Source organism: Aythya fuligula, chromosome 16 (assembly GCF_009819795.1).
Source record: "Aythya fuligula isolate bAytFul2 chromosome 16, bAytFul2.pri, whole genome shotgun sequence".
NCBI classification, from domain to species: domain Eukaryota; kingdom Metazoa; phylum Chordata; class Aves; order Anseriformes; family Anatidae; genus Aythya; species Aythya fuligula.
In genome coordinates this window covers 2,044,564-2,060,090 of record NC_045574.1, presented here as the reverse complement: position 1 = coordinate 2,060,090, position 15,527 = coordinate 2,044,564, and the positions used below count along the sequence as shown (strand labels likewise).

The 15,527-nt window shown below is 44.4% G+C and overlaps 1 protein-coding gene across 1 annotated transcript; it reads right to left on the bottom strand.

Annotated features, from left to right (window-relative positions):
- Positions 1-78: 78 nt before the first annotated feature.
- On the bottom strand, positions 79-12,942 carry YWHAB (tyrosine 3-monooxygenase/tryptophan 5-monooxygenase activation protein beta). The gene is made up of 6 exons (XM_032198169.1): positions 12,842-12,942; positions 5,804-6,104; positions 4,761-4,884; positions 3,703-3,866; positions 2,461-2,556; positions 79-1,964 (listed from the first exon to the last, which is right to left on the bottom strand). The coding sequence occupies exons 2-6, from the start codon at positions 6,095-6,097 to the stop codon at positions 1,908-1,910; spliced, it is 735 nt and encodes a 244-aa protein (XP_032054060.1). The 5' UTR covers positions 6,098-6,104; positions 12,842-12,942; the 3' UTR covers positions 79-1,907.
- Between the last annotated feature and the right edge of the window lie 2,585 nt (positions 12,943-15,527).

Genomic DNA, 15,527 nt, shown 5'->3' with positions numbered 1-15,527 from the left:
ATTGGTTCTACAAAGTGGTGATTCTACTACCCCCAAGTGTTTTTGCCACAAGGATGGCAAAGATAACAGACACAAACAACTGATAAAATTTTTTTTATTATTCACTTTTGAATTCTTTTACACTTTCCTGATTATTTTGTGTAAGGTGAAACTAGAACTGTTTAAAAGACATACACAAATCTAGTACATCAATAACCAGGTTTTTCTTTTTTGCTATACTATTCTCACAACCACGTGTGTGCTAGGCAATATAACCGTCACAGAAGCAAACTTTAGGCAGAATACTGGTCAGTAAAAACAAAGCGAAAAGAGCTACCAGATATACAGACAGGCTCGGTTCCACATTCACTACTGCATTTATCAAGCGCCAAGTATTAACTGCACAATTTGTTCAGCTAGTAGAGGGGAGTTTTAAAATCAGTGCATGAAATTCTCTCTCCAGCAGACGGATGGACAGACAAACAGATGGATCCTATACCTAAGTGGAATGTGAAGGCAGGGGGATGATACCGCGAGACTGATAGGTGACTAATCCTAATCTTTTCCACTGCATTATTCACGCAACTCTTATTAGGTTTTATTTAATGGGACATGTCTGAAACGTAACTAGGTGAGGACATCGGGAGCTCAAATATTACAAGCATTGCAAATGTGTAAGGTCTGCATTCCAGTACAGTAAGTGGGAAAACCTGAATATTTGAGCCAGATCTTGGTATTACCAAAAAAACGGCAGATGAGCTGAAGACCGCAAGAGCACTGGCAGCTCGCAAACATCCAAGACAGAAACCAGTCCTCTAGCAGATTCAGGTCTCGCCTACCATCCTGACATCACCCACACCGAAAGGATGATGTATATGTGGGAACCCAATTGTTTTAATGGAGTTTAAGCAGGTGAAAGGGTCGAGGATGAATAGAGTCCGATGGGAGAAAATTTCTATAAAGCAAACTTAAAGATGGCTTGGTGGACTACTTAAAAGGCTTTCAAGGTAGAATCGAAATGGGAATACCATGGAGTTTTCAATTCACCCACGAGTAAAGTAATGCTAAAGTGGCAGATCGCTTCATGGTATCATCCAAACTAATAAGGCCATTCAAAAAATTGAATCTTCTCCTATTGCAAGTCCATGGTAGCGAACCAAGAATTCTCACTACTGAAGAATATCTAAGGTATAATTAGGTACTTTATTGCTGTGGGAAGGGGCTTAGTCATGCATGTTGTATGGACATGAAACCACTTTTAGAAGTCAAATCCCAGTTATCTGCCAGTGTAAAGAGTTTGGAAATCAAGCTGCTAACTCCCCCATTACCCTCCTCCCCAAAACAAACCCAATCCCCAGAAAGACAGGATTGACAAAGTGAGCTTTTGACTGAAAGCGGTGCCTCAGACTTGGTTAAAAATGTCTACAAAGTGTGCCTGTTAAACTAACTCAGAGCAGTGTGTTACTAACTGGAATGCCATACATTGGATTGTTTTCCTTCCATGCCCCAGTGTCACAATAGAATCTCTATAACTTTCTGTACAACTTTACAACAGAATTGTACTTCGACTATTTTGGTGCCAGATTATGCTTGCCATTGTTACATAATTGATGTCTACTTTTCTACCAATAAGAGTTTTGTAAAGTCAATTGCAATCACAAAACCCATAATCACAGTGTTCAGTTAAAAATATAAACACGGTAATCATAACTGTAAATGTTCATAATAGGAAAATTCGGAATGCCATTATAATAACCGACCTCCATTTTAAGTACACAAAACACCAACCAACCGTTTTTACCCCACAGACAGTTTTTGCTACGTTGAGGTTGTGAAAGTCGATGTACTATTCTTTTTGCTTGTCGCACAAAGGGATATATGTGTAGGATACAGGGTGACATTGAACATATAGTGAAGCGTGACAGCCATTAGTTCTCTCCTTCCCCAGCATCCCCTTCATCTCCCTGGTTTTCCGACGTCCATAGCTGTAAGAAAATACAAACATGTTTATGCTGAAAGCACACGGTTAATTACAACTGTCAGGAAAGGGAAGACAGTGCAATTAGCAGTAGCTGCACAATTTTCTCAGCTAAGAATAACAGAATTGAAACATAACAATAATTGAAACATTAACAGTAAAAATAATGAACTAGAAAGTGGGTAAAGGATTACAAGGAAAAAGCAAACAAAGGTCTGCAAGCTGAACGCAATCTGTTGAGAACAGACATATTGCACTTTGTGTTACAAAAAGGCTGAGTTTGTTACAGTGGTTAACAAGCGATCTCTGATCTAAACCAGCAAGTCTAACTGGTCTGGTTACAAAAAGCAGCACAGTTAAGACATGCAGTTAATGCTTCAGAAAAGGCAATTTTAATGGCACAGGTCTACATAAAGCTTCAGCTGCTGAGTCCTACTTAGTGGAGTCCAGCAGCCTAAAGAAGTGCCAGCACAGAACACAGCAGTTTGCCCTGTAATACTTACAGTGAGGTTGTCCCTAAGCAGCTGCATGATGAGAGTGCTGTCTTTGTAAGACTCTTCATTCAGCGTGTCCAGCTCTGCTATCGCCTCATCAAATGCCTAGAAACACGCAAGAAATTTTTACTCCACTCTGAACACATTTCTGCTTCCACAGATCTTGTAGATCTGCCACAAAAGCTTTGTGACAAAAGCTTCCAGTATTTTTCTTTTTCACCAAGGGAAGAAAAGTAAACCAACGTGAGCACAAGAACACTAGATGACCAAAGTCTTCACAAAAGGGGCCAGATTAAGGCCACTCTACTGCCATGCCAATAGCAAGTACTGAAGAGGCAAGCGCACACACACTGCCACTCTGAAGAATGATTCACACAGCTCACAGTCAGGTCTAAGAGGAGCACTTAACAGCAATACCTTCATTAAAGATGAAGGCCTGAGTGGTTTGAAGTGCCAGTAAAAGAGAAAGGTACCACCATTACGTTGATATACATTATACATGTAAATGGCAAACAAGGGGGTTTTGAGAGTGACTTCTGAACTTGAGAGTGAATTTGGAGTAGAATTCTTTGGGTTTGTTTTGTATTTCTTTTCAAAGGAGCACAGGGAATCAGGTACATTTTAACAGAGATTAGTAATGCCACACTGCGCATCTGTTACACACAACCCATCCGCTACACATGAAAGCACATGATGCAGGTCAGAGCCACGGTAAGCGTCCTCTCTCATTCAGGTTTCAAACAGATGTAAGCATATGAACTAAAAACACGAATAGCAGCAGTATTTTACGAAGCAAAACATTTTTAATTTTTTTTTTTTAAACAGGTTTTAGCCTTCTCCCTATCTGGCACCATATAAGTTCCATTTGGTCTCTAGAGAGGCACACACAGTTGCACAGTCAGCTACGCTATAGTCATAACTCAAAAAGACAACACTTATTTGCAAAGTGATCAAATTAAAAAAAAAAATCACTAAGAGCATTCTAAGAGAATGACATGGACAGTGGAAGAGGTACTCAGTCTCCCCTTTCACTAGATCAGCTGCCTTCGCAAATTGCCTTTGCTTAACTGAGCCAGAGTAGCTTAGCCTTAATTAACTTACCCAAAAATACACTAAGAAGACTATAGTTTAAAGACAACAGCATTTGTAAAGGATTTCATATGAGAATGCGTAACTATCTGCAAACTACTGTCACCATGTAATTACCTCCTTAGCTCCCACAAGAACTGGTGATGTGAGGAGTCTGCTTACCGTCTTTGCCAGGTTACAGGCTTTTTCAGGAGAATTGAGTATCTCATAATAGAAGACAGAGAAATTGAGAGCCAGACCAAGTCGAATGGGGTGCGTTGGCTGCATCTCTTTCTTGCTAATTTCAAATGCCTCCTGGTAAGCTTGCTGAGAGTTTGCCACTGTTGCTGCAAGAAGCAATTGCAATCATATTCACACACAGTACATCACCACATTTCATGGGGGAAGCTATTGTATTCTTTGTCTAGACCATCATGCCACTAGATATTCATAGAACTGCAAACATGAAAGCTTCTTTCAATGATTAAGAGGTAAAAGCTTACCACTTGCTGAACTATTAAGGCAGAAATATTTGTTCAGCTAAAGGTTGGAGCTACAGACGTTAAATTCTAAAAAATCCAGACACCACCATATGGGGAAAAAGAGGCATCTAAACTACCAGTTTAAACACTCTTGAGAAGGAAATTTTAGCAGGTAGGCCGCAAATTCTGTGTTTCAGTTTGAGGTTTCAGAATAAAGACAACTGTCCCTTCCCTTGCTAACAGGTAACAGTTTGACATCATTCTGGGGCTTAAGGTTGCAAGCTACTGACCAGATCAGACACTCACCAAGAATTCAGGCTGTTGCTTTAACAATTGGCTTAGTACTCAGTAACCCAATATCTCATATCTGAATGCAGAAAGCTTGCAAATAACCAAGACTTGTGAGCTAAATTCATTGTTTAAACAAAAGATGATAGCAACCAAGCTTTTTCCACAAGAAACAACACATTTTCTTCCTCCATACTCCAGAAAAAGGATTTTACGTTGTGAAATGTGCTTAGAAATCTGCCACTGATGTTGCGACTGCAAACAGAATCTGACTTGAACATCTGTCAAACAATTCTATTAATTTCAGTGAAGTCTGTTTCTCTAAAAGTGACCTGCACTGCGCTCATCTTCAATACTATTGAATACTATTGAAGAAAGAAATATTTCACGTTAGGAGAAAAGGACCCAAGTATTTTTCATACTTTATTCTGCCCAGCCCCCAACAGAATGAGAAGTTTCACCTCCACTTACTTTGCTTGTTGTCCCCAGACGCCACCTCTGAGAGGTATCTGTAGTAATCGCCCTTCATTTTCAAATAGAAGACCTTGCTTTCGGGCTGCGTGGCGTTGACAATAAGGTATTTATCCAGGAGTTCCTGAGAAAGGAAACACTTTTTTTTCCCCAAGTCATACAAATAATGTCTGAAACAGCCTTCATTACAATGGTAAACATGAACTGTTAAAACATTAACAATGACTTATGCATGCTCATGCATTAGTTATATTGATGTTCCCTAAACTCAGGAAAAAAACTACTTGTATCCTAGTCCCTGGAAAGCAGCAAACTTGCTACACTGAGGCTGTTGACAATTCACACAAGCTAACAAAGGGCAGCAGCTCAACATCAGCACAAATCCAGGCACTTTTCCTGCCACGAACTTGAATTCTATACAGAGCAGTGAGACTACTCGTAACAAACTGATTCTATCTGCAGCTCCAGCTGAAGAGTGGCACGGTCAGCACATGTACCCTCAGGAAGAGATGCTGTCAGTACTCTCAGCCTTTGCAACTGTTCCTAAGGCAGATCTTCAGCAAGATGAGCAGCAATAAATAGGATCCCTCTCATCTAAGTGGGGAAAACAGCAAAACTGACTTGGGAGGAAAAATACAGACCTTATACTTCCACCAAAAAGGTAGTACACGAGCTTCACGATGTCAGCATTCACTGACAAAAGAATTTACAGAAACAGTCGGCTTTTTAGCAGGACTTATGCTAGTGCCCCAGCAGGCCTCAATTTGTTTTCATGGTAATCACTAGCCAGCAGTTAGGGGTCTTCAGTATTGCCTTGCCTACATCCTTCTGTTTTTTAACAGAAACGTTCTTTTGTAACAACAAACTAATGAATTCCTGAAACTAGACAATTTAGGACTTAGAACTCAACTCAAAGGGAGAGATATGCAAAAATATTCCCCTGCTACAGTGCTGCAGTATCCACAACCTGAGTAAGATTCCTTAAGCCTCTCAGAAGAACGCTGCAGTACTAGTTACTGTTATTTTTGCTGTTTGATTATTACCAGAACATCATTGCAGATATCCTGCAATTCAGCCTCAATTTTCTCACGATATTCTCTTCCCATCTGCTGTTTCTTCTCATTCCTCTCTGTTTTCTGTTCAATGCTGGAAATCACACGCCAGGACGAGCGACGGGCACCGACCACATTCTTGTAGGCAACTGAGAGTAGATTCCTTTCTTCGTTGGACAGTTCATGCCCCTGCTCGGTGACAGCCTTCATAGCAGCAGCCATGTCATCGTAACGCTCGGCCTGTTCGGCCAGTTTGGCTTTCTGTACCAACTCACTTTTATCCATGACTATCCTGTAATTAGTGGGGAATAAAACCAGAAAAATATTTGATTGTCTACACAGTGGAAGTTAACGTTGAGGGGTGAAGCACAACTCACAGGTGGTAACAGGTGGACAGTTTATCAACTGGAATAAATATGAAGGTTTTGTAAAAGCAAAACAAAACAAAAACAAACAAAAAAACAAACCTCTTGACAATAACTTACACAATTTAGAAATTATACATAATCATAACCCTGAAGGCTCATAAGCATTATTCTTCATAATGCAGAAAAATGCATGTCACCATGAGTTTAAGCACAGCAATATGTTCCCTGTGTAAATCTCTCCCTATTCCCATACAGGCCATAGCTCAGCCAGGGAGACAATTCACGTATTCGTGTCCTAATGCAGAAACCAGCAGGGCTTTTTTTTTTTTTTTTTTTTTTTTAACCTGCATTAGTCTTCAACAACAACTGTTTAAGAGTATTAAATGACTGGGCAGATCCTCCCCACATCAGCAGCTGTCTGCACACTGCAGGAGCTATTTCTGTGGGGTTAAGTGAACCACACCCAGTACAGCTGCACCTATGGACAGCCATGGAAGACATATTTATACTGTCCTGCTAGATATTTTTTTTATACGTGCTTCAATGTATATTTAATAGACAATTCTATACACCTAGAGTGGCTGCAGCCTTCAGTTTCCAAGAGCTTTTAAGTAACACTGACATTCACAAAGACTCAGTGGGATGTGGCCCACATGAGAGTCACTACTGCAAAACCAATTGCTCGTATGGAAACAACTTGTTTATCGTCTCTGATAACGCAGTTTAGCATAGGAAGCCAAGAAAAACACATCACATGGCCACTATGCTGCTGAGGAACTGGAGCAATGAAAAATGAAGTTGGTAAAGAATGCGTCTGGGAGGCAGACTGAGTGTTGCTTGCTTCTACAGGACGCCAACATTAATCAACTTGGAATATAATGTTGTTAGTTCAGTGGCCATCACCTAGGCCTGGGTTCATGGGAAGACTGAAGTCTCCTTGTTTTCATCAAAAAAAAAAAGAAGTGGATACCTCAATACCTCAAACTCCCAGGTGTCCCAGATTCATCAATATCCAGGTAGGCAGATCTGCATTTTCAGACAGACCCAGAACTGTCATTCTTGTTAGTACTGAGCAATAACGTTCCTCTCTTACTCCCTGAAGTCCAATCAGGACTCCCACTGTCTAGATCAGAAGCTTTCAGACTGAGACCTGAACAGCCTAAAAACAACTCTAAAAGAACAAGAAAAGCTAAATGAGAACGGTAAGTTTACATTTAGCTTTCACAAGCTTCTGTTAATTAGGCAAGAGACTATGTCTCTAGTTGAAACAACGGTACCCTGGTGCATATATACGTACACAAAAAAATAAAGAAATAGCAGCCATTTACCATTGAGAAAACCCACTACATTTGTAACTGGTGCATCTATCCAACCTAGTCAACCACTCCCTAAACTCAGCATTAAATTTAGATTGTCCGTAACGTGGGAAGTAATGGCATTTACTTACCCCCCGACACAGTACACCTGAAGAATGCTTTTCATGCCACAAGAGCCAACTTTAAGTAACAGATCACCTAAACAAAACACTTCCAAAGCAGTTCTGATTTCCTCACTGTCTGCACAGCTTATCAGAAGCAGTTCTACTGCAATCTTCTTCTCTCCCTCTTGGGGAAAGCGATTGTTTTGTAGAAGCAGCCTGTTTGTTGAAGCCCAGAGACAAGAAACTCCAACAGTTTACATTTTGCCATGGAAAGGTCAGTATCGTCTTTGATCTGCGTTTTGCCAATACTGTTCTAATGCGTACTCAAGTTATCCATGCAGAATTCTGTTTACAAACAGCATACAGTTTAGTTTTGAAATGGCGTAGAGTTTGTTTTATCAAGCTCGCTGACATATGCATCCATGGATGCGAGTCAGTTCATGGCAGTCAATGGGTTCGTATAAGGACATGTTAAGGAAACCAGACAGGACTGCAAGGACAAAGAGCTAGTGGATAAAAGAGCTCCAAAAACCAGCTTAACGCATCATCAGCTGTACAGCCAAAACACCAGCACAAAGCATTAGAATGCTGTTTCTCAAACAATAAATTTATGCACATCTTAAATGTGACTCAAACTGGTTACTGAAGATGGAGCTCCTCAGAACTTCACTGGTTGACGAATTGAGAATTCACTATGCAGGGGCTTGCACTGTTTATCTTAATATCTGTACCGTTTGTTAGTAGTTTTTCCATGAAACTAGAAGGTACTATTCCAAAAAATGGATTTGACAGAAATTAAATACAAGAAGGAAAACATCGCCCACACCAAAACGTCTGCAACCCACCAGTAAGCCTACCTTTATTTCACTCACAAAGCACTGCATAAAGGAACACTTAAAACCTTCATTTTATTCTCCATCGCTTACCTTGTTAGAAGGCTGGAGAAGAGCTTTGCAGAGCTATGCTGGCTTGAGCTCCAAAAGAGGGAAGTGTTTGCCAGAAGGAAAAAAAGATACAAGGAAAGGAGTGATGTTTGAAAAGGCAAAGAAGCAACTATCAGTTATAACTGGTCCCTCCCATAAAGGAGATGAAAGCCACGCTCTAACAATGGAGCAGTGTGCCACAGTCTGAAACAAGCAAAGCCTAGAGCTAAAAATAGTCCAAGGCCACAAACAGAAGCCATCTCACAAAGGTTACCTGCAGCTAGGAGCGGAACACACAAAGGTGACAAACAGGAGGCCGACAGGAACCATCTATTCTAGCACTACTGAAGCCATGCCGTGTTGGCAAGGGGGAAGAGGGGAGATGGAGGAGCGAGGACGTGCAGATCACAGCCACGGAGGAGTCCCAGAAGTTGCCCGCTCTAAGCAGAAGATTCTCAGATGTGTTAACACACGTAAAATTCATGGGGCTGCCCTCTTCAGAATCTATCAAACCACAGCTTAGTGGCCTTCCACAAGGCTGTGGCTGGACACTATTTACAACAAGGAATGCCAACCACTAGCCCTCAGCCCACACTACCAGCAACCACAAATTCAGAGCACTGTAGTTCCCCACACTCTAGATAGGAGATAAAAAAAAAAAAAACAAACACTCTCCCCAGTACAGCCTAAGGTCTCCCAACCCCTATTACAAGTGCATAATCACATGCATACAGATACAAAAAGATTACAACTGCTTACTTCCCACCTCCAAAAATAAAAGGCTGTGTAGGTGAGATCTGATACAATCAGAAAACACCAGAGGTCAGAGCCTGTCAAACGTTAGTTTATGAATGGCTGGCTAATTCCAGAAGAAGCTGCAAAAAAGAGAAGGTGTGACCAACCTGGAAATGGCACCTAGAGGCTGTGTGCCCCCAGAGCTCTCAAGAGCGGATGGATGCACAGAACTGGAGGTCTACATCTCAGCACCAGCTGAGGAGCAGAACACGTAGGTAGTGTTCTTCAGGAGACTGCGAGTGGTGGAGGACTGCATCTTGCTACCCAGCAGTTACTACATCTGCTCCACAGCCTTTATTGTTCCCAGGCTCAATGAGCTGTTTAGGCCAAAGCCAAAACAGATGAGAAGTAACCGTGTTTAAAGTCTGTAGAAACCAGATGCAAACTGACAGTGAAAAAAAGCCTGGCTTATATAACATATTGAGCTGATAGGACAATACTAATAAGCCTACGGTGGTCTGAAGTCTGCTGCTCTCCATGACCTGATCTTCTGATGCTAATTAAGTTATTGATTTCTGCGTATTGTTCTTCTCTTTATAGCAAGCATTAGAAGCTGTCAAACAAACACTTCCACTTCATTAAAATGCTGGTGAGAAAGCAGTGCAATTACTAGCTTGACGTATCAGTCGCTAACGAGCCAAGCAGAGATGCAGGTTACCAGGCTGCTTCACTACCAAAAAGGGACATAGAAACAGGTTTGGTGAAGTGTGACACAATCAATTCTCAGCCACCATCTTTGTAAATCCATTCAAATTTTTCCATGAGAAGTAGAAATTTGGTACAAAAAAATGTAGTTCAATTCTAACGACACATGAACATGCCTTAGAGATTTCTGGATGGGCAATATAAGTATTCACGTGAGGAAAGTGGTGTCTCAAAGTACAGTTTGATAATTACCAAGACTAAATGTTTGGAGACAGTATTTCTGAAACAAATGGCAAATCCTTCTCCATGCTTCAGGTACACACATGCTGACACTGGAGCTACAACGCTGGCAGAACTGCATGACATTGCTGATATTCGCTGTCCAGCAGGCACCACCCCCAACAAACATTCCTTACAGGAAAGGAACGGGCTCCTGATCAGACTGCAAGGAACCTCCCTTTCTTTAGCTGAGCATCAGGCATCTCACTTCATCAGCTTTGTCTCTCTGCTCCAGCTCCTCCAAAGGTAACCACGTATTGTTAAGCCACTGATCAGAAAATGGACACTTCTGCTCTATCTGACCACTGAAGCCCTTTACATATATATAAGTTCGGTAAAACTTACTGCTAACTTGGTGAGGGGGAAAAAAAAGTGACTTCCCAGTTCTGACACTCACTGACCTTGTGTGGCACATAACTTCAGCCTCCTCTGCATCTACTGACTCACCACATGCCCTGGCCTTCAGTGCAAGTCTTTAACGATTAACGTTAAGATAAAATTAACATTCAGCAAAGCCATGCCTCCACTTGCTCTGCTTACCTTCTACCATCATTAATTGTTGTTTCCTAAACCTGACCAATACCATTTTGGAAAAATTATACGCAAGGCTTTCAATCTCTGTAGACAACTGTAGATTTTTCATCAGAGGTAACAAGAGCACGTAGGGACACCGATATTGTACAGACAAATTAAATTTATGGCAGTATTCTTGCTCTTCTTAATGCCTTCTAAATGAGGAACTTCAGGCTGACAAGCACTGCACTGGAACTTAGCGCAGGAAAGCTGCAGGTGGACACAGGCACACAGTTCCAAAGTACAACATCCTCACATGGTAACATCTTTTTGTTCCAACCAGCGTAATTGTTTTTGACTACAGTCCAGGTGGAAATAGTGAGTTACCCCCCAAAAATCTTCCTCCGGGCACAAAATTCATGCCAAACTAATGCATACGTATCACAGGTAAATCACTTTTGTTAGCAATAAACTGAGAATATTTATATTGCAGGGTGGGGCAGAACGTGTGGCCATAGAAGAGACACACTACTGGAAGGCCTGGTCTCGCTGGGATGCAGCGGGGTACCCGGAGGATCAGAGTACTAGCTTTTTACCTCGTTATTCAAATAATTATTTTCTTAACTCCTCCTCATCTGAGTTTATTCGTATACAGCACAAAAAGCTGCATACTGGCAGAGGCCTGCTTACAAAAAAAAGACTCAACATCAAAATAGCAGAGATCAGAACATGCGGTACTGACATAATGAGGTTGAGAAAACTGCACTAGGCCCATCTGTGCACCGAGTCTACCACTTCACGGGTACCGATCCGATAAACAAAGTATTACACTGACACTGAAGGACTGCAGAGATAGAGCCAATGAAGGAGGTATTGCTTCTTTTTTATCTTCTAGATCAGTTTACATTTCCGTATTACTTTAAAACAAAAGCCAACTTCTGACTAAGGTGCTGTGGTAGCACATGTACGAAACCAAGCATTCCAACCACTGATGCTACAAAACCTGCCAAAGTTTCTCAAATTCACTTTTTTATGTAGGGATTTAATTTTTTTTTTTTACAGTACTGCACAACATGCAATTTGTTTTTCTACTACCATAGAAGTTGTTTTAACCGTTAACGAGGAATTTAAGCAACCAATTTATACTGTAATGGTTGCATTAGACACATTTTTGTTCCCACGTATTAACAGAGTGACTGTATGCCATTGAAATGTGATCACCCTAATTAATATACAATTGCACATACCTTAAATAAAGCCTAGGGTTGTTAGCTCTGGGTTACTGCCCAGCCTTCTTATACATTGGGAGTGGCTTTATGTACCCTTCTTTCCCTTTGCAGTCCTCCCTAAACTCATCTCTATTCCCAAATGGACACGATGAGTTAAAATTGGAAAACGCCATTATTTTGTTTCCTGCGAGCATTCCGTGATCACCTCTGTTCCTACGTGAGCGAGCTCACACAAACTGCCATAGAAACAGAACCGCCCCAGGGGGTGGAAGGGGCCTGACGGGCGCGGGTCGCTCCCGATTTGGGGAAAGCCGCGAGAAGGGCCCCGCGGCGGAGCCTGGGCAGGGTGCAGTAAGGCAGGAGCCGTCGGGAGGAGGAGGAGGGCTCGGAATCGTTCCTCGCTGGAGGCCGGCTCCCTCCCCTCCCCGCAGCAGGCCAGATGAGCCGAGCCGAGCACTCCAACGCCCGGCAGGAGATGGCGCAGGGCGGGCGGGGGCCGAGGCTCCGCACAGGTGTGCGCGGCCGGCCTCGCCCCGCGGGCGGCTCAGGCGGGCGGGGCCGGGCCGGGCCGGGCCGTGCCGGCCGCAGGGGAGGAGGAGGCGGCGGCCCCGCCCGGGCCCCGCAGCGCAGGGGCGGCAGGGGCGCACCGTTACACCGCCCCCCCACAGCGCTGCGGGGCACGGCCCGACGGCAGAGCACAAAAAGCGGCCCGGAGCCGCCCCGCACCCCGCGGGGCCCTCCCGCCGCGGCCTGCGGCGGCCTCCCCCGCCCGGCCCCGGCCTCCCGCGGGCCCGCGGAGGCGCTGCCCGCCCCGAGGGGGGCTGCGGGGAGAGCGGGGGGCGCCCGGGGAGCCTCACCTGGCGGGGGCGGCGGCACCGCGGCCTGGATCCCGGCGGGCGGAGCGGCGGGAGCGCACGCACAGACACACACACCCTGCGGCGCTGCGGGCCCGCTTCCGGCCCCGAGGCCACGCCCCTTCCGGCCCCGGGGGGCGGGAGTTGCGGGGGGAGCCGCCTCCCCATTGGGCAGCCGCCGCCGCGCGCCAGCCGGCTCCCGGTTGCTATAGCAACAAGGGGGGGTAGGGGGGAGGGGAGGGGCTGTTGGCGCGCGCCCGCGCGCGGGGAGAGGGGGGGCGCGTGCTCGGGCGCGTGCCCGCGGGGTGGCGGCGGCGCGCGGGGGGGGTGGGGGCGGGGCGGCCGCGCGGAGGGAGCGGGGCGGGAAATGGCGGGCGCTGGGGGCGGCGGGCGGGGGGTGGCCTCCCCGCGGGTCAAACTGCGGGGATTCAGTCAGCAACACAACCAAACCCCCCCAAACCCCCCAAAATAAACAAGAGCCTCATCTGCCGGCTGGGTGTTGTGCAATGAGGGGGTTCTGTGCAATGAGTGCCGTGTGCTGGGCGGTGGGGAGGGGGCGTTTTGGGGGGCCTGAGGGGAAGCCCGGCTGGGTCTCCATGGAGAATCTGAGGAAAATCACTCACTTTTACGGCTGTAACCCCACGGGACACGGAATGACGTGACCCCCCCCCAGAGCCACAGATTTGTAGCAGTGCCGCCGGTCAAAGCTTTGTTCCCAGGGCTGAAAAGCAAAAATCCTTTCAGTTACAGGATCCTGGCATCCAATGTTCTCCCTCAGATAAAATCCCGTTCCTGTCAAAGCTGCTGTCAGACTTGTTGGCAGTGGGAGGACTTGTGCAGTTTCCTGCTTCGCCTCAGTCCAAAGGTCAATGACTTTGGAAAGTCAGGAGGAAAACCACTCGGCGCCCATGCTTTATCTCCAGCCACGAGCACTGATTCAGCTGGAGCAGTTCTTACCATCTTTCCCTTGTTTCTCCTCCCAGGACCAAGCTTTCTTTTCCCCTGCTCTTCTCAACAGGCCTCATCTCCTTGGTTTGCACCCCGGGCTGCTCCCAGCGCTTTTGCTGACCTGCGGAGGTGCTGGGAGAGCTGGGAGAAGAGCTCCTAAACTTTGTGAAATGACAGCCATTATCTCAGGGACATGCTTGGTCCATGAACAAGCTCAACGTGTCCCCAAAAGAAGCATGTCTCAGGGGAACATGACCATCGTACCTGGCCCTGGCAGCTCATCCTGTGGATGTGCTCCAAGATCCTGCTATAGAAAAAAGAGACAGCCGACGGGGAGCCACTGTGGTAGAGGACAGGGTCGTGGTGTGGACCGAGAGCTTTCGTTCAGAAATAGTATCTTGATAAATTACTCAGTTTTTGTAATTATTTTTTCTGTCATTTTATTTTGGAAGCAGCAGATCTCAGCTGATGTAGCTACCAGAAGCAAACAGGTGATGGCACTGCATGATCATCGTCCCTGCAGTGTAGGCATCCGTGGTTGCCCAGCAGTCTGTCACGGAATAAAAAAATTCTCAAAATACTCAAAATATAATTGTGATCTATTAAATATAGTTTATTTCTTGATTCTTCTGTTACTCCTTTTTCTCTGTCTTCTGCTCTATCTTCCCTATCTCTTTGTGTTCTCTATCTGCAGTCTGCACATTTCAGTTGTTCCACAGCTGGATCACATAGATCACTAAATCATGTACTAAGGGTAAGGGATGAATCCCGAGTGGTATCAGCATATTGGTTTATGGCATCTGCCATGGCTTCCCTATTAAAGCTGGTGAAAGGATGCCAGCAGGAGCCCAGGTGGTACGTTAAGAATTTCATCATTTGTCAGCTCTGGTTGTGGGGATGCTTGGAGTTGTATATGGTGGAGATAAGAAAGGAACCTAGTAAGGAAGCAACACTGAAGACAGAAAGGGATGACAATCAGTGTCTTTTCAGATGGATACTTCTGCAATAGGAAAGAAAAAAGCCCCAAGGGAAGAATTTCTACATTTCACGTCTGTCTTGTGTTTTCTCTCTGTACATGAACTGCTTGTGACATTGTGAACAGCCGTGACAAAGTTAAAACTGGAATTAGATTAGTTGGAATTAAATTTGCAGAAGATACTAGTACTTCTGAATGGACTGAACCTAAACTGGGATCGGGGATAAACATCTTGCATAGGATAGAATTAATATTAGCACTGTCAGTAACTTTAATTATAGTGACATTTAAAGCAAAGAGCAAAAGGTTTTTCTCGTGGTCCCTGCTAGTTAAATACTAGACTAAATAATACTTTCTTTGGGCATCTTTCAGTTCTTCCTTCTGTCCAAGGAATGCAAGTGGTTTAGTACAGATTTCTATTAAATGCAATTTGGACTGAGGTCAAAATGGCCATTTGAATTTGAAGTTGTTTGAAGGTCTGAAGGTGACTTTACAGAACACAGGTAAGAGCATGACTGCAAAGAGACAGAGCACCATATAGCAAGTGACTGTGAGAGCAAGAAAATATAAATGACCTAAATAGTATAAAATAGAATGATGGGAAATATGGGTAGAATAACTGTCTTGGACGGGATAGGAATTCAGCTCCAGGAATGCAATCTTGGCAATAGTGTCCCAAACAGAGAATGCTATTTCTGGGGAAGTGCTCTGAACTCTAGGTCATGAATCAAACTCAGGTAATTTATATTCTGCTCATGAGTAGTG

What these genes read in the sequence shown, in the direction of transcription:
- YWHAB (XM_032198169.1), bottom strand. Translation starts at nt 6,097, where the DNA reads ATGGATAAAAGTGAGTTGGTACAGAAAGCCAAACTGGCCGAACAGGCC. An exon ending in GTCTGGGGACAACAAGCAAA is followed by an intron (nt 3,867 to 4,760) that starts GTAAGTGGAGGT and finishes TGCTTCTTGCAG; the next exon opens with CAACAGTGGCAAACTCTCAG. An exon ending in TGCTTAGGGACAACCTCACT is followed by an intron (nt 1,965 to 2,460) that starts GTAAGTATTACA and finishes ATTTTCTTACAG; the next exon opens with CTATGGACGTCGGAAAACCA.